Source organism: Sciurus carolinensis, chromosome 2 (assembly GCF_902686445.1).
Source record: "Sciurus carolinensis chromosome 2, mSciCar1.2, whole genome shotgun sequence".
Taxonomy (NCBI): Eukaryota; Metazoa; Chordata; class Mammalia; order Rodentia; family Sciuridae; genus Sciurus; species Sciurus carolinensis.
The window spans coordinates 7,761,167-7,782,958 of record NC_062214.1 but is presented as its reverse complement, the minus strand read 5'-3'; the positions used below and the strand labels follow the sequence as shown (position 1 = coordinate 7,782,958).

Genomic DNA, 21,792 nt, shown 5'->3' with positions numbered 1-21,792 from the left:
TCCCTTGAGCTCTCAAGTTTCTCCTTCCTTCCTCTCTAATTTTCCTTCTGTTTTTCACTCCTGTCTCAAAAAATTATCTGGATATCACAAAGCCTAGTGGACTGCGATCTGAACATGTCATTGTAAATGGCTCTCATAAATATCCAGGTCTGTCGGCTCAAGCTAATTGAGCCTTCCAGGGGGTAGAATGGGGCTGGCGTCGTAACAAGCCACCGTGCGCGGGTGTCACCTGCAGTAGCTCTGATTTATTAAGCACTTACCCTGAGACAAGCATCATGCTAGACACTGATCTGCCAGATCTCACAGGAAATTCACCTGTTGGCACGAGTCTTCAGTCAGCCACTTAGCAACAGGTGGGTGACCTTTGGAAATTTGCCCAGCTCTGTCTGTCATCAGAAAGGGCTGTTACAGACATTGCCGAGGGGGACAAGGGAGAGAGAGCTATTCAGTGAGTGTCTAACATGGGCCAAACTCCAGGCCTCACAGGTACGATGGCAAACCAAAATAAGCCCGTGCCTTCTCTCACTGCACCTTATATTCTACAAGGGGGCGGGGTAGGGTGGGGATGGCAAGTGTCAATCAAATAATCACACATAAGTTTGCCACGTGGCCTGTTGTGAAGGACGTGCTCATGATGTGTCTTTTATAGGGCCTGGATCCTCTCCACCTTCCCTGGGATCCTGGTTCCTCTATGCACCATCCGATAATCCTCAACAGGTTACTGAGCTTCTCTGAGCTTGTTCCCCAGGTGCAACAGGAGACGAATTGTCATATCCACTGTGCAGGGTGGTGTATTCTTATGCAGCAGGTGCTCAGCAGTGCAGAGCAGGCGGAGCTGTCGGTATGAACATGCTTGCAACCATGTTGATATCAGGGTGTACTCTCGGCGAGCTGGGCAGGGAGGTGGGGGCAGCAGGCACCTCCCCATGGACCCTTTCTGCCCTTTTGCCATCTCTGTGTGCCCTTCCCTGGCTTCTGCATTCCCTGCTCTTGGTGGCTGACTCCTGGGCTGCTCTTTAAAGACTACCTTGGGGGCTCTCGTGTTTTTTTTTCTGGATGCACTAAGAGCCAGACATACGGGGAGTCAAAGCCCCCACCGTTGCAGGATTTTGAAAGGCCCTCTCCCTGGTCTGTGCTGCCACGTACACCCCAGAGCTCCCTGGGCTCCAGCCGAGGCTGGAACACCTGAAATCACATCCTTCTTGGCTCCCTCCCTTCCCTTCCTGCTGGCCCCACTGCCTCAAGGTGTCCCCAGGAATCACTGCCTTAATGAATCCTGGTCCAGGGTCAGCTCCTGTGGGATCTAGGTCATCGAGGAAAACTTCCTGGGGGATGCTGGAGCCAGGCGTGGGAACAGGGCAGGCAGGGAGAGGGTGCCGGGAGGAAGATGACAGGGGAGAGGAAAGCTTTGAAGGAATAGAAGAAACTATGGTGGGTGGATGGTGCGGGCTGAGGCCAGGCGGTGGCCTCTCTATCTTACAGAGCATGGAATTGCAGAACTGGACTTGATGTCAGAGCAACGGGAAGCCAGAAAGCAGCACAAGATGTGGAAAAGATCTGTAAGGTGAGTGTGCAGGGAGGGAAGGGAGGCAAGAAGAGTGGATGGAGATCTGGAGCTGCTTTAGTGGTCCAGTCAAGATACTAACGGTGCGGCCAGTCGAAGGGGATGGTGCTGGAGACAGAAGCAAATGGACTCAAAAAGTACGTGAGCAGCAAAATTAGAAAATTATTTTGAGATTCAAAGGATCATCTTTCAGTAAAAAACTGCCATCAAAGTCTACATTTTTGTAAGGGTAAATTTGAGATATAGGGTTTGTCAAATGGCAACATAAGAAAAATTTGTACCAGTAATACAAAGATTGAATTTTTAAATATTTGACATAATAAATTCAATGAAGAGGAAATATGTCTCGAGTATTTAAAGACTTTTATTCTTGCTTTCAAAGTATTCAAAGACATGCAGATGAAATCTGATAACACATGGATTTATAGTTCTAAAAACATTTTCATAGTAGAGAGAAAGCATAGACCCATTTGAGCAATATGTACATATCCATTCAAATACAAAGATATAACACTTTCCAAGATTCTAAAAATATAACCTCAAAAATGAAATATTTACCAAATATACACGAAAAAAGAGTATACTTTTAGGAAAAGCAGTAGTAAAAACATGTCCAAATAAGCCATATGTAAACAGTTTTTGAAGTCTTATATGTAAGACACAAACCTCTATGCATTCTGCATTTATAAAATCATATTTTCCAAAGAAGTTCAATTCATATAATCTTTAAGGAATGCATAACTTCCTATCGCCCCATTTGGCAGATGGGCGATCAAGGCAGAGAAATCATTTTATTAAAGTCACACTGAATATTTTGAAGCTGTAAGTGAATTTCAGAACATTGCCCTGCACCACAGATCCTAAATTAGGCACACACATTACCATTAGAAAGAATCTCACACACACACACACACACACACACACACACACAGCATGTTCCTACGCAGCCGCCATGACAAAGCCTTAGCTCATCCACATTCCACTGCCATAGAGCAAACACGTTAGTGAAATAAAACATTTCAGGATTCCTTGAGTAAATGATGTCACATTAAATCATTGAGATATTCTCGTATAGGAAGTTCTGTCTTAAACTACTTCTTAAAATGGAAATATTCTCTAAGTCCCCACTATTTCCACTCGAATGCAGGAAAGCACACTTTTATGAGGACCTGGTTGCTTTAACCACCATTCAGCTTTGCTAACATTATGAAGCAGGTGCTCATGAAATGGAAATACAGCAAATGGGCTGTCGGTGTCACCCGAGCCCCAGACGCCTTCTGCCTTTCACTGAGAACCATACACTTGCTCTGGAGACTTGGCTGTGGATCTGGCAGGGCAGGTGCAGAAACACCTGGTAACCTTCACCTGACTGACTGGCAAGTGCAGAGCCACCATCATGGCATGGAAGACACAAGAGAACACAGTCTCATGGAGACCTTGGAGAAGTGTAAGCAGTGCTGAACCGGGGAGAGCCTCGTGTTCCAGCACTCGATCCACTTTCCTGGGTTGGACGTGGTCTTAGTAAGTGGCCTCATCTAGACAGACAGAACAGCTTCAAGAACAACTGGCAGAAGGTGAGGAGAAACATCAGGCCTAAATGTTCTTCATGAGCTGAAGCTGCTGTGTTGTTTGAAGTTTGCTTTCCGGTGATGCAGAAGCCCGAGCACCATTCTTAAGGAAGGCAAAGACTGCTCTTCTTGCTGGTGGAAAAAAAAAACCTGTAAAATAAATGATGCCCCAAATATAAAGAATTACAAAGGAGAGAAATTATTAGCAAAAATAAATATCAAATCGTCAAGGACTTTGGCACAAGGCACGGCTTGCCACGATGAATGTGCTGTCCTTGCTGCAGACCGGGGGTCTTGTGATCAACCTGGCATTCCTTCAATGCCCTAACTTGGTGGTTTGGGTGCTCAGAGTTTGCTGAATTGCTTAGTGGTACCAGACACTCAGGGAGGAATAATAAAGTATTCACTTGGACCTCATTCAGAAGCCTCATCTGTAATTGCACATCTGTCTAAGTAACCCACCCACCAGTAGATGAACTTCACTTACAGCTGGAAATGGCGCTAGTTCTAGGCAGAGGCTAGGGATGCTACTGAAGAGTCAGGTGATGGAGCTGGGTCTGAATGCTGGTGGGAAATTCTCCAAGGCAGCAGCAGCAGGCGCCATGGTTCACATCAGATGATGCTGGGGCTTTCCAGGCTGACTGTTGGTCACTACGCTCGTTCTGAATTCATTTTACTGGGTTAGGAGAAAGCTCCTAACTTGAGTTTGAGGCTTACAAGGTGCATTAAGGAAGTCACTGCTCTCAGGAGAGGCTAACGTGACATACGAGGTCCAAGTTAATTGAAAGAAGATAATCCAGTAATAGGTAAATCAGCAGTTGATAAATGGATATAGCAAAAGTAAAGAGGACCGGAGAGAGCTCCTCCACCGTCAGAAGTGGCAACCGATGGCACGTGGAGGTGTGAAAGTGATGCACTGCATTTAGCACAGGCGAAAAGTACCTGCACTTACGCACATGCCTTTACAGACTACAAGCTAAGACTGAGGGCCAAATGCAGCTTTCTGTTTTTATAAAGTTTTATTGGAACACTGCCTTGGTAGGCAGAATAATGGCCATCCAAGCACATCCGAGCTCCAGTCTTTGGATGTGTGACTATGTTACCTTACATGGCAAGAGGGAATTTGCGGAGGTTATGATTAAGGATCATAAGATGAGGAGATCATCCTGGATAATAGCTCGTTCAAGAGCTGGGACATGGGAGCATGAGAGGGACTCAACTGGTTTTTGCTGGCTTTGCAGTGGAAAGAGGCATCATGAGCCAAGGAACATGGCCATCTCCAAAAGCTGGAGAAGGCCTTCAGCCAAAGCAACAATCAAGTGGGGACCTCAGCCCTATAGCCATAAGGAACCAAATTCTGCCAACAACCCAAATAAGCATGGAATTAATTCTCCCCTAGAACTGCCAGAAAGGAACACAACCTTGTGGACACTTTGATTTTAGCCTAGTAAGAGGTGTATTGGACTTCTGACCCACGGAACTGCTAGTGTTCTTCAACCCACTAAGTTTTAGGAATTTCTTAGGGCAGCAATAGAAAGCGAAAACAATAGCCATTCATTATGGTCATTTGTGGCTGCTTGCGTTTTACAAGGTAGCCTTAAGTAGATGTGGCAGAGACTCTGTAGCCCACAAAGCCTAAAATATTTGTCAATTGGCCTTTTAGAAAATAGCTGGTCACCCTCTGCCATTCAGACACAGAAACTGTTAATAGCAGCTAACATTTACGGAGCACTTACTTGACACCAGGGTCTGTCTGGACTAAGAATTGGTATTCTTATCAATTTTCCACCATAGATACTATTTTGGTCCCCATTCTCAAATTTAAAAAGAAAAAAGAAAAGAAAAGAGGGAACAGAGAGAAAGGGCTTAAGTAGCTGCTCAAAATTGCCCTGTGAGTCAGCGGTGGGCAGGACTCAAACCCAAGCCAGGCTGATTTCGGGACTTGCCTCACTCCTTGGTCATGTGCAGCACCTTTCAGAGGGCTGTGAATGTCCCAGATACTTACCGGGGTTCTTATCGCTGGCAGAATGCGATGGGGAGCTGCCGGTTGGGCACCAGGATACCCAGATGCAGCATTTCAACAGGCTCCTTGTCTGTGGCCACAATGTCATATTTGCGGACGATCTGGAACACACATGCACAAAGCAGAATTACCCTTCCCTTCTGCTGCCTGTGGACCAACATGACTGCAGAGATCCCGCAAGGAGCTTACCCAGCAGAGAGCCAAGTGCAACTGGAGTTCAGCCAGCCGGCGGCCAATGCACATCCTTTTCCCAAGGCCAAATGGGAGATGTGCAAAAGGATTAATCTTTTTCTTCTCCTGAAGCCAACGTTCAGGTCTAAACTGACTTGGATCCTCAAAGTTGTCTTTGTCAGAACCCAGCACCTGGGTATTCAGCGTGAGCACTGTCTAAAAACACACAGGGGCAGGGGTGGGAGGCAGGACCCAGCATTTAAGATAACCAGAAATGATGTTTGAATGGCAAAATTTGCAAAAGTGATCACCTTTACACATGTAAAATTGCCCATGAGAATAAGGACTGCTGAAGAACTGTGAAAGCCTAAAATGTGCCAAGCAGTAAGTCGGCACAGAATTTCAGCGTTTTACCTCCTATTCTCAGAACAACCCCATGTGGTAGATTCCATTTTCTCCCCATTTTACAGATAAGGAAATTGAGGGTCACAGATGGTATGTGGCGTACTCAAGAACACACAGATAAAAGTGAAATTGGATCCAGATCTCTATTTCCATGGGTGTGCTCCCTAATTCTGTATTACGTAAATGCCATTTATGTGTTACCTGCTATGGATTTCTAAAACAATTGCTGTCTGGGTAAAACGGTTCAGAGAGATCTGATGAATACTTGGAATGTGTATCTTTCAAAGTTTGTAAGGTGCAGAATATGCAAGTTCTACTTACTCCTTTGGGTAAAGCATATTCACCCAGGACTGTTGCCTTGTCCAGAGTCCTAGTTGTAAATGGCGCACTTGGGGTAAGCCTGAAAACAGAAAATCAATTGTAAAGGAAGCGACGGACCAAGTTCTGTCCAAAATGTCAGTGGGCATGGAGATCAGATTAAACATATGCTCAAAGAGGGAATGTAATCAGTTCTTCATAAAGTCCTGTCTGTCTTCCCAGCATTTGTCTCCTCTGTTGCTTTTTCTTGTCATATTGGGTTGGCTCAATCCCTAGCGCCAGGCCGATCAGTTTCCTGTCTCATCACAGACTTCGATGTGTATGATTTTTGTGTTTCACCCTGAAGTCTGATGTTTGTTCTATATTTCTCCCATCTACCATTCTTTTAATAATACTTCCTTCTACTCTGAAGATGTTGTGAGTTTTGTTTTCCAGAGAGTAGGTAAAAAGAATTTTCAAAGAACATCTTATACAAGGGGCTTAGAAACAAAGATGACTATGTCTTATTTGTAATAATGTGGTCTCTTGCCAAGCAGTGACCTCAGGTTCTGCAGTCACGGGCTGGTCTTCATCAGTGTTCAGAGTATCCAATACAGGAGTGTGGTCATTCACTTAAGGGGAGGACTGACTTTCCAGGATTTAACAGCATTTGCCCTAATGACTTAGGAAATGTGTAACAAGAGAAATATGGTCCCAAGACGCTTCTTCCCAGTTTGAGAAATGTTTATAATCATCGAGGGGACTGTCGTTGAAAGGGCTACTTTTGCTATGTATTTAAGAGAACAGTGTTCCAACATATTCATTTTGCCTTATTCATACCTCATAGATTCTTTCAGACAGGCCTTTAAATATGGCATATTCCGCAAGTCTTCAGCCCGTGGTGTCTGATTCTCAGGCAATACACTTTGAATTTCCTTAAGAAGTTTTTGTTGCACTTGGGGATTACGGGATAAATTGTAGAGAATCCACATCAAGCTGTTGGCTGTCTGAAACCCAAACAGACACAAACCTGAATTTCTGCAAATAAACTACCTTAAACTGCTAAGGTAATACCTACCACCTTGCTCAGCAAATACGTTAGTGATGTTTTTCACCTTTTCTTATTTGCTGTGCCTTAAACAAATACGATATTTGGAAAGCCAGATTTATTCTGTAAAATGTATCAATTCAGGATGGCTTATTTACAGAGGGAATCAATTCGAATCCTTGAAATAACCGGCTGCATTAGAACATCTAGAATATAGTTGGATCCAATAATTGCCTAAACACAAATAAATGCATGTCAAACTGGTGATGAGAACAAGATTGGTAAGATTATACCAGTGCTGCTATGTAGGCTGTAATAATGTTTTATTATTAGGCAGGATGTTACCCTGGGAGGATACTGGATGAAGGATACAAAGAATCGCTCTCTTTTTTCTTTTTTTTCTTAAAACTAAACATGAATCTATGGTGATCTTAAAATAAAAAAATTTAACTAAAAGGGTTTAATGTGAAAAACAAATTGATGTAAAAATTGAGTAAAGAGAGAGGGTCAGCGATCCTTGGAGTGCTGCTGAGGAGAAGTTTAATTTTGTTTTGTTTTGGTTTTTGCTCTGCTAATGCACAAGAAGTGGGCATTTCTGAAACTTAAAATTCTTTGGGCCACACCCTGAGAAATTACCATGGAAATGAAAAGACATCTCAAGGTTTCAGCCACACGCAAAGAGCCCTCCTGGGGATGCCAACACGGAAGAGAAAATGCCAGAGCTGAGCTGAGGGTTCCGGAGGAGCCCACTCCCCACAGCGGATTCAAGAGCCCCTGTAGGCACAGGGTACAACCAGCCAGTACAGCTTTTAGCTACATAATCCCCACCACCAGTGGGCACATGTGTTTGCTTTTTAGGTCTTAGCTAATTTAAGCTCAATATTCCCCTAAACATGGTCATATTGTCCTCCCCCTGCAGACTCGAAGACGCTGTCACTAAGTGCCATCTGTCACTCACTTAGATGAGCAAAGTGCAAGGCAATTCAGAGCCAGTGACTATTATTATTTTTGGAAGAAGATGCCTCCAAAGTAGGCTTCTCATGTCAAAGGACCGGTGGCCTCAGCTGCAAATAAACCCTGGATGGTTTTATTATAAGAGTCCAATTTACAAAACAGGAAGAGGGTGTAGCCACCAAATTAGAGGCACTCAAAGTTTTCTGATTCTCCACATGCGACTTTCAGAACAGCCGGGACGAAAAAAGAAATGGATATCGTGTGTAACCATATCAGTGAACTCTTTACCACAAGTACCAAGAGCTCCCAGAAGACGACAGCCTGTGCCTGGTGAGAAAACCGCAGGGGTCGCTGGGGGAAGGGGCTGGGAAACCTCAGGGCACTGACTCTCCCCGCCCGACCTCTGCGAGGAGACCCATCTCCTCAACTGACCTGCTTCTACTCTTCTACTCTCCTGCTCTAGGTTCATTCTCCACCCACCAGCCAGAGTCCGCTTGTCAAAACATAAATTGGACAGGTGACTCCTTTGCTTAAAATGTTCCAAGAGCTTCTCCTCACAGGTGTAAGAAAACCCAAGGGCCTTACCAAGGTTCACGAGGCTCTGCAACTCCAATTTCAACTCTCATCTCAATTTGCTAGTTCTTTACCTTTGTCCCTCTTGCCCCCCCAGGGCCTTTGCATGTGCTATCCCCACCCCCCGTCCCTGCCCTGGAGTTCTCTTCCACCAGGTTTGCGCATAGCTATATCCTCTTCATTCCAGAATAGCTCAGGTATTATTTCCTCAGAGAGGGACCCCCACCCCCACCTCCATCTCTTAAACATCATCCTAGTGGCTTCCTCTGTGGCACACACCACTATCTGAAATGTTCATATCTGTTTGATTACATGTCTGCTGTCTATCTTCCCACCAGCAAATGAGTTCCATGCGGTGGAGGACTTTGCCTCTGGTTCATGATGGTCACACAAGGACCTGCAATGGTCCCTGGTACACAGAAGACACTCAATAGTTCCTGGCTTCTTTCATTTATTCATTAAGCATTTATTGGCCACCTACTGCCTGCTAGGTTCTGTTCTATACTGGAACAGACTAAGTCACTGTGTGAGCCCTCATAGAGCTCAGGTGACAATTGAAAAAAATAAGAGGAATGGAAACTTTAATTCTCTCACTCTAAGGAACCTTTTAGGGCTTGCAATTCAATAGGAAATTTCTGCCTTTACCAGGCACTTGGGCAAGAGGAGAAATGAGAAGGATGTGAGCTCTTGATGGAGAAAACCCTCCTCTTTCTGTGGACAAGAAACACCATGAGAGAAGAAAAATGGAAAATAAGTGAGCTGGCCTGCCTCCTGCTCAGACACTTGAAGGTGTGCTCTGTTGGATCCATGAGGAATATCAATACGCATGACCCTCGCAAGTTCAAATTGACTCAAAGACACACACTTAAATGCATTGGCCAGTACTTGCATTTGGAATTGGGTTATATGTAGTATCTACTGAGTATGAACCACGCTGGATTTAAATAAGCAGGCTTACTTAAATTACAATCATGCTCTCTCCAACTCCAACGTGTTCACACGTTCAAGCAGGAAAAGTATTATTAGCCTAGAGCACAGTATTTCAATATTTTCACAATACCTATCACCTGCCAGAAGTAGGTATTTTGGGGTAACATGTGCAATGACCTAAAATAATTCTACTTTTAAAATCTAAATTATCTTGCCAGGATATGAAACTTTACTCCTTCCAAATCCCTGTAGTAGTCTGCATGTTTGTCATGTGATGATCAGTTCCTACTCTGATCTCTGTCACTGCAGTAATGACGTCTGTGCCACATGCTTGTGGCTATACCTTGAGTCTCTTGCACCCTCTAGTGCAGGACTTTTCAGCTTCAACAAGCTGATGCTCAGTTAGTCCAGGAGAGAGTTGAAAGTCTACTTCAAATTCACCAGGAAAACACCTGCACAGACTGTGTTCGGCAGACTAGACCCCAGCCGCGTCTTACCGTTTCTACGGCAGCCAGCTGAAGCTCCGTGACGGCAGCATACAGTTCCTTCCTGGAGAGCTGACTATGGTGGTAAATGTCGCATAGGAAATCAGCACCAGGCTGCTGAGAATATTTCTCTAACCGACTGTTGACACAAGACTTGACTATTAAAGAGAAGAAGAAAGAGAGAGAAAGTTTAAAATTAGGATGAGGAAAGAACACAAGGGAATCTTGGAACAAAATCCTCCCAAAATCCAGAGGGTTTTTTCAGGGATGCTGAGAATTTGCTAAATAAGCTTCTTCCTGGTAGGCTGGGGAGGCTCTCTCAAGGCCCACACGAGCAAGGTGGCCCAAGATGCTTGGGGCACCTTTTTCAAACTCAGATCCAAATCAGGGGCCAGGGGGCCTGGAAGTCTGCATTTCTCACAGGCTTGGCGGTCACATTTTGAGTAGCAAGAACTCAGAACCCAGCATGAGAGGAAGTGGGAATTAAGGTCACATTCAGAATCTGAATTTGGGCCCCAATATTACTGAACACACACACACACACACACACACACACACACACACCCCACACTTGCAAGTACAGTGCCTGTGCCTATTGGTGACGATAGAAAACATAAAATACATCCTAGGTACAGGTCTCCTTCCCTGTTAGCCCCAGACTAACAGTGGTGATGGTTATGGTAACGGGGATCACAAACGAGCAGTGAGCTTCTGAGTCCTGAAGCCCTTCTGTCCTGCTCCAAACCATGGTTTTGCCAGCATGCCACATGTAGTCTTGGGAGCTAATGAAGGGAACTACCATGGAGGTTAGTTATAGGGATGGCATGCGTGTGTGCCAATCTAGCACCAAATACCCCTTCATCATGTAGCAGAAGTGGCAAAGCCCTCCCACTGAGCTACTGTGCCCCGCCAGGTCTTCATGTCTTCCGGGTCAGGCTCAGACAGCTGCATGGATGTGGGCATTGCCAATGTTCGCTCGTGTAAGAGACCAGGCAACAGAGGATGACAGGAGGCAGGACTTTGGCCAAGCTGCCACACACACAGGGCACCCAGGGGCTCTGTCTCCAAAGCTCTTGCTTTTAGCCACTTTCAGTTCCCAAAGAAGACTAAAGACAGCTGCCTCCTGCCTCTTCCTGAGATTCGGCTGCACTCGTGTGTTTGCAAAGCTTGAAAGACTCAGGAGGGACCACTCCACAGACAGGTCAAGGTGGTAGCCCCGGAAGGCCGTTACAGCCCTCCCCCAGCTGCCCAGAGACAGGGTGGCTGGGGCTTCGCTGGCTCTCATACCTGACCTGAAGATGGTGTCCCAGGCCAGCGTGTGGGCCTGCCAGACCTTGGTGTTGAGGCTCCTGTGCAGCTCCACCGGCGTGACCATCATCCTCCCAAACGTGCTCATCATCTGCGAGGAATACGAGCACCTCTTTGTTGCAAACCCCCCCCACACCCTGGAGGAGCGCTCCAAGCCACACGTCCCGGGCCACCCCAAAAACCGCAATACAAAGGCGCCTCCTCTCGCGCACTGATCCCAGGGACAATGCCTACACCCCACCTCCCATGGAACATAGAAAGCAGTCTTGGGGTGACTTTCCACTGTGTTTAATAAAAGGTGCTAGGTCCTATGACCCAAATGAAAAAAAATATAAAACCGAAACTTTCATATTCACTTGTAATAATTTCCTAACCTTGGCCACGCCCAAATCAAATTCAGAATCTACCGTAACCACGCACACCTAAACCATTCAAAAATTGAAAATCTGAAAATTTTCAGACACTTTAAGAAATATTTTTCCTCAACTGAACATTAACTGGAACACCAAAAATAGGTAGAAAGTCAATTTTAACTTTACTAAAATGACGTTGCCTAAACAAAGCAGGAACGGCTCTAACAAGCTTCTGTGTGACATTATACCTATGCACATACTATATTAAAATAAATTATCCACATCAAAATAAATAAATTATCAATTGAAATAAGGTCTTGGCATATGCCACTGCTTGGGAGACAGGGCCATGCACGTGACCCTTCAGGCCACTCTGTTCTGCAAGCTGTCCTCATGCAGGGGCTACTTACTGTTTTGATGGCCTCGATGAAGTTCAGAGCCTCTTCCCCAGTGTTCTTCTGAAGGAGCCCAAATCTCTTCTCATATAATACGAGGCAGATACCTGTTATTTAAAATAATCATCACTGTTACACAAGCTCAGCCACGCTGGCATTTATGATTAGCTGGCTCTTAAAGACTTGATGCTGTGTCCCAGAAAAGTATGGTCTTTTCTAAGAAAAAACAAAACAAGGCAAAACAAAACTCAGAAGTCCAAGAACCTAGAGGGAAAGAAAATGGTCTGAGAGAAAGGGACATAAACACTCTCCTCACTTTCTAGAAATCGTTTCCAGCACAACGAGCCACCCCTTTAGAGTCTGGGTCACGTAGGTCACGTGAAGATGCAGGGCAAAGGTGGCGTCAGGTGCCAGCTCTGCTCTGGCTCCAGCTCAGCAGTGTGGCTGAGTCCTTTGTTGAATTCTGTGCCTACATGGCCAAGGGGAACCCATCGACCAGCTGAGCACCCAGTTCCTGCTAGTCCTGGGCTACTACTTTGTTGACTTTCCTCTCACTTAATTATTTTATTTAGGCACAGTCTTTTCAAAAATAAAATTTCCAACTCCATTTCAAAAGTTTTTTCTATAGAAAAATTGAGAGAACAGTATAATCAATACCTACGTCCTCTGAGTTCAGATGTAGTTATTGTTAACATTTTGCTACCGTGACTTTCTCCCAGGGGCTGCGTATACACTAAGTCTCTGTGTGTCCCTGTGTGCTGAAACCCTTGGAAATAATTTTAAGCACTTGGGATACTTCAACATTAAATAATTTAGCAGAGATCTAAGAATAAAAACAGTCTCCTGTGTAACCATGATGTCACTAAGACCCCTAAAGACATTACCCATTTCATAATGTATAGATGTGCCCATTTAAAAATTTCCCCCATTGTCCTAAAAATTGTCTTCTGTAACTGTTTTCTTTTATGATCCAGGATCACTACTGTTGCTGCTTGATAGGTGGACAGCTGGCCCTTCATTTACAAACTGGGACACTGGGTCAAGAGGTGAACAACTGGCCCGAAGTCACAGAGTGGAGAAGCGGAGCCAGAGCTTTCCCAACCACGAGGGCCTTCCAAACTCCCCTGGTGGTGGGGAGCCTTTCATTTTGACACCAGCCAACCCACCCAGGAGGAGGAGCGAGCGTGGGGGAGGCCCATGGCTGCCTTCCTCCAGGCCCCTCAGGATCTAGACACGAGCTTTAATCCACCTCAGCCCAGTTTTCTTGAACTTGCAACTAAATGCCTTGGCTAGTCCTTAATCTGGGTACTCTTGGGGGCCAATTTTCAAAACAGCCACATCTTTTCTCTCTCACAATCTTTCCTTTCACTCCTCTTCCCTCGCTGCGGACACTTACTTCACGAAGCTCTCCAGTGTGCTGAGACAACTGGTCTGTGATGCTCAATGAGGTTGATCTGAAGGGGAAGACAGGCCACCCGGGGGATTCCTGTCAGAGGGATCCCACCAATCCTAGGAAGCCTCCTGCTGCTAAACCCACTCTACCGTGGCTCCTGGCCGCTTTAGTCTCAGATCCAACCTCCCAGGCAGGCCTTCCAGAGCAGGCTGCTGTCCACTCCCGTCCCCTGTCCTCCTGCATTCCTCTCTACAGGACACTCTCCAGCCTGCACGACTCCTTTCTGTCCCACCAACACAGCCTTCTTTTCACTGGGACATTCCTGCCCTCTTCACTTTCCACCTGGTAGACCCAGCTCATCCGTCGGGCTTCAGCTGACTTGGCACTGCTTCCTGAAGTGTTGCCTGGCCACGCCGGGCGCAGGGGCCCTGGGGCTCCTCCCACAGCCCTGACCTTCCTCAGTCACTCTGCTGCACCCCATGGCAGCGAGCTCATCAAGGCAGGGCTCTACCTTTTATTCCCAGGCCGAAACTTAAGGAAAGAGAGCATGTTCCCCTCTGTCAGGAACCCTCCATGGCTCCCCCCGAAACGGATTAGAAGAGCAACTTCTCACTGGAGCTTCTGGCTCTGGTGGATCTGGAGCCTCCTTTTCTCTCAACCTCGTCTGTTCCCACAGCCTCCCCATCCTGCTAGCACAATTCCTCACACCAGCATCCTCTAAGTTCCTCCAACACAGGGTGAGCTGCATGCTTCTGCCTCCGGGCATTTGCACTTTCTGGCTCCACTGTTGAACACTCATGTGCAGACACCCTGGGACTTGCCCCTTCCCTTCCTTCAGGAGGGGACTGTCTCCTTACCAAGAGGACCCCTCTCACCTAGGCACCTCCCTTTTGTTCTTTCCTGACTCTCTTCTTCTTTTCTTGACTCTGTAGCAAGATCTATATTTAAATGTGTTTTCTTGTCACTTGTCACCCTAGACCCAAAGCTTCATGCAGGTAAGGATGTCACCTGTTCTGTTCCTTTCTGTGTCCCTGATACCTAGCATAGAGCTTGGCACATAGCAGGCGTTGCATAAGTGTTTGCTGAATGCTTTCACGAACAATCCACGCTGCATGGCATGACTTAAGTGCCTAGGGAAGGGGTCCACGGGCTTTCCTGACTGTTCCCTGGTTGACAACAGCATGTCATTACGGTGAAGGTTGCCATCGGAGTCGACTTTATCCCCCAAACCACTTACAGAACTAGGGGAGGGAGTCTGCAAGCAACTCACTTTCAAAGGACCACCTGTTCAGCTCGCGGTACAGGTCCTCCATGCGGCCTCTTTCGTCACAGAGTTCGTCTATTCTACCCATAAAGTCAGCCAGCACCTTGAAGGCAACGGGAGAGACACGTGTTTAAAGACATGGAAGGAAAACAAGTTTCAAGCTGAGGGCGCTGAAAGGTTTGCTCTATTCTCTACGCTCTGTCTTCCCCGGTGCCTCTGAAGCAGCGTGGATCACAGGAGGGCCTTGGGCATCCCACGCTCCCACCGGCTTGTGCATGGTTATCCCCTGAGTCCTCCCTGCCACCCGGAAACTGAGGTTTCCACCTCTGATCTAAAAGTGATTCTGAAAATTAAAGAAAAAGAAAGCATCTCTTCTCATCCGAACGGGGAATAAACCATGAGGGGGGAATCAGTCTAGGGTCCCTGTAAGGACATCAGCTCCAGGACTGTGGCCCATGACGGTCCTGAGGTCTGCATGTCACTCTTCTGACTCTGGGCAAGAGATCGTCTCTTTTCTGACTGGTTGTTTTTGTTGAGTATGTTGAACTTGGAACCAAATTTGCAAATTCTGGATGCAGCGCCCTCTAAATAGCCTTGTGTCCTTGGACAATCACGTAAGCTCTCTAGATGGCAGTTTCAAAACCAACATTTTTGGTGACTAATGCCTTTTGGTTGATAAGGGCCGTAAAGTACCAGACACTGCCCAGAGTGTGCTCCAGCGGATCCGCAGAGCTACCCAGGAGGCCACGGGCACTACAGTGCTGAGGCCCTTTAGGGAAGCTATGTCACTCGCCTGTGGACACTTGGCCAGGTACTTGCCATGCTTGACCCTGGAACAAGGTATGTGTGACTCTAAAGACTGCAAATGTCATCAGTGGACATGTTTAATATTCTCACATAGTATATTAAAAAGCATTTTGAATTTTTTCACCATTAAAAAAACAAGAGGTTTTACATAAATGTATGGATTTTCCACTACTTGTCAAAATAATAACAATGATGTGGTTATTATGCAAGGTGACACCGCACATGCGTTCCCACATGCCAGTGATTTGCTATGTCTGTGGCAGCTGTCCGTCTATGAAGGGCATCCACTCTTCTGTTTGTTCCACTCTTTACTGGCCCCGCCTTCCTATTCTGTTTTAATTACCTAGCTTCTGGAAGCTTCGGATTTATAATTCCTCATCTCTATGATCCCAACTGGGTCCAAGTCCAGTTTAAAATAAATATCCAAAGGTAACAGTAGAAAAAAGAGATTGCTTAAAACCCCCTTTGGCCTCCTGTTGGCTAAAGAATATTGTCCAAATACTTTAGCAGGGTATAAAATCATTGTCAAAACCTCCCTCCTGTCCAGTCACTTCAGAGAAAGTTTCACTTCAGGCACACGGAACGCTGGTCTCTAAACACATGGGGTCTCTTCACGTCTGCATTTTCAGCAGATTATGCTCTGCTTGAATGCTTTTCTCCACCTTTTTTGTCTTGTAAACACCTATTTATCCTGCAAAATCCAGCTCAAATGTCACTACCTAAGACCTTGACATTAAGCATTATCTCATTTAATCCTCCAGCAAGCAGGTGGGGTAGGAACTATTACACCCATTTGATAGATTGGGAAGGTGAGTTTTAGGAAAAGCGGCATAGCCACATTCCATAGCCAGTGAGTGAGAGGCTGGAGCGCAGATTCAAGTCTGTGGAGTACCAAAGTCTGTGCTCCTAACTGTCCTCCATTACAATATTATTTTTAAAGGGGTTGGGGGAGAAAGGAATGAAGATTAGGGGAAAGAAGGATGGAGAGTGGGATGGAGAAAAAGAGGAGGCCCTGGAATCATCCAAATTGCATGCTTTTCCCTTTTTCCCTCTTTTCCTTCTTTTGAAGCTACGAACTGAAGCTCCATTAACATCCCTCTGTCCCCAAGAGACCCAGAAAGCTGGCCCCAGTTTGCCAACCTCATTGATTTTGTTGTCCAGCTTCATAATTTCCACTGGTTTCATGAGTTTCTTCTGAAAGGCACTCCGGACCCTCTGCCAGTCTTCTCCTTCCCTGGGAGAGGAGCAGGTTTATATTTAGAGCAAATGGAAAGAAGGGAATGTGGAAAGAACTCCAGGTGCAACTTCATAACCATATAAATAAACGAACCCTGAGAACTGTGCCAAGAAATACGCAGCAAATGTTAGCATTACAGTATTTGGGGTTGGTTTGATAATAGGGTAAAACAGCACCTTTCCTCCCAGCCCAAGATCGTACCGGAAAGGGGTATTCCAGATGAGTTGGGCTCAGGGTTTTGGGTGTGCCCTTTTGGACCTAGGGCCGGGAGGCCAGCAGCCTCATTTTCCACCAACAGGAGCCAACCTATGGAATCCCCTAGCCAGGAACTTGGATTTGTTTGAGAAAAAAATATATTTGTTTTTGAACTCATCAACTTGGACGTGATAATCATAAAACACCTCAAATTTAGAATTCTGCCATTGCCTCCAAATGATAGCATATAGTCAGAGACAATGGAGTCATAAAAAGGCCATATGCCTTATGAACTAGCCCCATGACTGGCCACACAGCTTGGGAAGCCCCATGTCTTAAGAAGGTTTCCGATGTCAGCTATATCTTGAAAAACACAACTTCTAGGCATTACAACGTGGGGTTAAAAAGGGGGGGATATGAAAATGGTGGAATGAGACAGACATCATTACCCTATGTACATGTATGATTACACAAATGGTGTGAATCGACATCGTGCACAAACAGAAACGAAAAGATGTATACCATTTGTGTACAGTGAGTCAAAGGGCAGTCTGTTGGGGCTGGGGATATAGCTCAGTTGGTAGAGTACTTACCTCGAATGCACAACGCCCTGGGTTCTAATCCCCAGCACCACAAAGCCAGCCTGAGCAACTTAGCAAGGCTCTAAGCAGTGTAGAGAGACTCTGTCTCTAAGTAAAATATATAAAGGGCTGGGGATGTGGCTCAGTGGTTGAGTGTCCCTGGGTTTGATCCCCAGTACCAAAAAAAAAAAAAAAAAAAAAAAAAAAAAAAAAAAAAGCAGTCTGTTAAAAAAAAAAAAAAAGTACTGCTTGTTAAACGCTCACAGTTAAAAACCAAAGAAACCACATCACATTGTGGCTTTTATCTCTAGAATGTGACCTTGGCACCGGATCCTTTTCCACCTTTACCGAGGCATAGCTCTTAACCCCCAATCCTTTCCAGAAAAGAACACTGTTGAAACAAAAGTTAATCTCTAGCTTTTGAGTTTATGGGGCCGGGGTCCTCAGGGGACTCTAAGGGGTTCTTTTTGTTTGTAAAATATTTGGCACACTGACTTCAGAGCCTCATTCTGTGGAAGAGTCTGAACATCAACATTTGTGTGACTGGTTTGGCATTGCTTTGAGGGAACGAAAGCTGACCTGCAAGGGAGCAAGCACGGCCCGGTGCCTTCTCCTAGACCCACTCTGATCTGTTCAGCAGCTCAGGATTGTACCTCCTGAAGTAGGGGCTTTGGTATTGTCCGGCATAAGAAATACACAACTCCAGGGACTCTTAACTCCCGCCGCTGTCCAACTTCCAGGCACATCAGACCAAACCCCCCGCCCTCACTTAGCCTACTGGACTTACAAGATCAGCAGCCCGTAGCCCTCCTTGCGGTAGTCGCGATAGGCCTTCCATGGTTTGATCTCCAGCCGCTGGGGATACGCGCTCTCGGTGCGGTACAGCGCTTCCAGGAGGCACGGTGAGCCCAGATGCACCGAGTCGAAGGAACCCAACTTCATCCGGAAAATTTTGCCATACTTCTTGTGGTACTCTGCCTGCAGCAGGCGGAGCGAAACTTGGAGTCAGCGCGCATCCTCCGCAGTCCCAGGAACGAGGACCACTCCTCCCGCCAAGTCAGTGTCCCAGTGCACCGGAGCGCGCCGTGCGCCCCTGGCCGTGCGCTTTAGGGAGGGGTTGGAGCGCCACTGGGAGAGCAGGGCAGGGCAGGGAGGAAGAGGGAACTGCGGCAGGACAAGATATTTACCAGAGTGTCATGCTGTTTCTTTAAGCCCCCTTTCCAAAGAATCTCCAGCAGACTGCCCAGCAGTGGCCAGTTGGTGGGACCCGGCAGGGCGGCCGCGTTCTGCGTCTCACCACGTGGCATCAGCGGACAGAGGGGCACCTCCCGCGGCGGAGGGGGCGCACATGCCCTAGATGTCATGGGTCTGGGGGGCTGCCCCAGGTTGCGCAGCCCCTGCAGGCAGGTGGAAAGAGAAGGGCTCTTGCCAAAGGGGAAGCTCATGGCAGTGGCTAAGACGCGGGGCATGGGAAGACGCAGCCCTGGGAAGGGCAAGGCTAAGAGTTGTTGGCGGAACCTGGAGTTTGACGATTCTGGGGAAGAGGCACACAGGGCCAGAAGTTGTAACAGAAAGGGCAGAGGAGGGCCAGGGAGCAGAAGGGACTTTGGCGAGCACGCTCGACGACACGCAAAGTGCGCAGCCTCAGGTTGCAACTGCCTGTCCCCCGCTGGTGGCAGGGGCTGGAGGAACGCGGCCGGGATTTGGTGGCTCTTGGAAGAGGAAAGGGAGGCCCGTGGGTCCGCGGTTTGGTCTGGAAGTCTGACTTCTAGGGTCTGGAGCCGCGGGTTGGGAATGTCGAGGAGAGGGAAAGGATGCTGTCGGCTCTGACGTTTCCTGCTGTGCCTCTCGGTGCTCCAGCGCCTGGACCATGTATTTATGGAGACGGGGCAGGCCCTGAGAGGCCAATGAGTTCTCTGAATAGGGCGGAGTGGGCCCGGGCTGGCCGAGCCCCAAGGGACGCGGGACGTGGGGGGTGGTGGAAAGAGGATGGAGTCAGCGAGGTGAGCGAGTGCGCCAGGGTCGGGTGACCGATGTGCTGCTCCTGGGCGGGAGGGCGGTGGACTCCACCCCGGAGATAACCCTGCGGCAGGCACGCGGAGCCGGGTTCACCGGGTGCGCACCGATGGCGCCTCGCCGCCCTCCCTCTGCGGGCAGCAGCCGACAGTGGCTGCAGCCCGGCGCTTGCACAATAGCCATCCTGGGTGGTGAGGTCTCTGAGTGCGGCCCTGGAAGGGCGATGGCTCCTGCCAAGGCGTGCCGCGTAGCCTGCGCACCTTCTGGAGAGACAGGCTTTCCCACACTGGACTGGACTTCCTCTGGAGGAAAGTTGACTTTCTGAGTCCCGGCAGGTGGAGAGGATTTGAAAATGTACTAAAATGCATCCAAAGAATGTGTTTCAATACCTTGTGTTCTCGGGCAAGAAGACCAATTGAGTTTGTAGAATTTCTTTCCTGGCTGCTTCATTGTTGGTTGTTACAAGGATTAATTGAATTAATGCATGCAAAGCGCCTACAACCTAGTCTTGCCCATGGTCATCACTCAAAAAAATACTTGTGGTTGTTACCTCCTCGGGTGGTTCTGGAGTGCGCTGTGAGGTCGCAGCTTGCAGTAGCTGCCACCTCCCCCACAAGTCAGCCCCCTCCCTCTTGTTCATTGACCATTCTGTGCAAAGCAGAGACGCTGGCATGTCAAACCATCCCCCTAACCATCCCCGCAGCCTCTACAAAGTCCATTCTAAGCCAGCCCAGTCAGACACATGCACACAAACAAACCTGTGCTTGCCCAGAGTACAACTCATCTTCCTAATTCAGAAATGGAAGCTAGAAATTTTTGCTGATTGTGACTCATACCGTGGTGTTGCCATCCAACATAAAGCTCCCAGCTCCCGGGGGAGAAGATGAAACTGTTTCCTCTCCCAGTTTCCAGTCACCTGACTGGTTGTTTTGACCTAGTGTTAACAAATCCTTCCCTGATAAGTCTCTTGTAAACATTTAGCTTGTTTCTTGAAAACCTTCTGTTCCAACTTGAGTTTGAACACCATCGTTTTAGATTTGTACTCGAAAGTCAATGACCTTATATTAATAAAACAATAACTGTTGAATATATATACTTTATATATAATTATTATATCTATTTATGCATGATATACTACATATTATATAGCATATACTAGGGATTTATATAGAATATATAATACATACATTATGGAATATAGTATAGATAACATGTTATATATATGTGTGTCATATGTTATATATTATACAAAAGAAAACTTTGTTATATAGTATACAGAAAAACCTTTCTGGGGCCAATGATAAACCTGACACTGAGCTGGACATTTTACATCCATTTAGGTTTTTCTTCATCCTGATGTCAACAAACAAAAAACAAAACCAGAAACAAAATCCCGTGATGCTGAGAGAGTTAAATACTTTGCTTAATGTCATAGGCCTTACTAGTGGCCCAGGTAGGGTTCACACACAATGTTTTCTGATCCCAGTCTGCTTGATATAAGTAGCATATACATTAGGTCCTGCTATAGCATATTTTCATGAACATAGGTATCTCAGAATATTGAAAATAATCCTTAAATGAGAATATTTCCAAGAAGGCATGGGATCAGAATGGCTACCATGGCGGTGTCAGGGACCAGTGTACCATGTGATATGGATGTCTTATGTGTTGATGATGGTTAAAAATAAAAGTGCACCCCAGAGAAGGTCCATTTAGGTCTGGGCTGTGTGCCCTATTTGTGCCTGCCCGTAGTAGATGCTCAGTGAATGAGGCCTGGTATTTTAGCTGGTGAGTTTTCTTTCCCCTTTTGCTCTCAACAGGTGTGCTCAAGAAGAAAGGGAAGAAGCATATGAGATTTGCTGGGGTCTCCTGTTAGTTTAGTGCTATTGTGTCCTGTATTCCACATACTCAGAAGTACAGGCAATCATTTGTGACATAGCAGCCAATTGGACAATTCCTGTTTCTGGGAAACGGGTTCCTCTTGTTGGAGGGAGACAGTCTCTTACAATTTTAATATGGGCTGGCAGATGGAAACACAACTAGCTCTTTGAAAGTTCATTGACGGCAACGCTTACCCGTTCTTGACCAGGTTCCACTAAATAAGGAAGGACCGTTTGGAGCCCACTCCCAGGAACTCACCGTTCCGCATTTGGCCTGTCCCTCACTCGCTACCTGCGGAACCTGTGAGTCATGGGGCAGGGATCCTGTCGGGAATCCCTAATGAG

General features: G+C 46.8%; 1 protein-coding gene across 2 annotated transcripts; it reads right to left on the bottom strand.

Moving 5' to 3' along the window:
• Positions 1 to 5,145: 5,145 nt before the first annotated feature.
• On the bottom strand, positions 5,146 to 18,996 carry LOC124978047 (1,25-dihydroxyvitamin D(3) 24-hydroxylase, mitochondrial). 2 transcript variants are annotated; one of them, XM_047542068.1, is made up of 11 exons: positions 18,739 to 18,996; positions 18,339 to 18,529; positions 16,679 to 16,772; positions 14,738 to 14,834; positions 12,090 to 12,181; positions 11,306 to 11,417; positions 10,031 to 10,176; positions 6,869 to 7,035; positions 6,053 to 6,131; positions 5,345 to 5,542; positions 5,146 to 5,256 (listed from the first exon to the last, which is right to left on the bottom strand). In XM_047542068.1, exons 1-11 carry the CDS (start codon positions 18,994 to 18,996, stop codon positions 5,146 to 5,148), a joined length of 1,545 nt encoding a protein of 514 aa, XP_047398024.1. The 2 variants fall into 2 exon arrangements, with proteins under 2 accessions (XP_047398024.1, XP_047398026.1); XM_047542070.1 differs by lacking the exon at positions 5,345 to 5,542.
• Between the last annotated feature and the right edge of the window lie 2,796 nt (positions 18,997 to 21,792).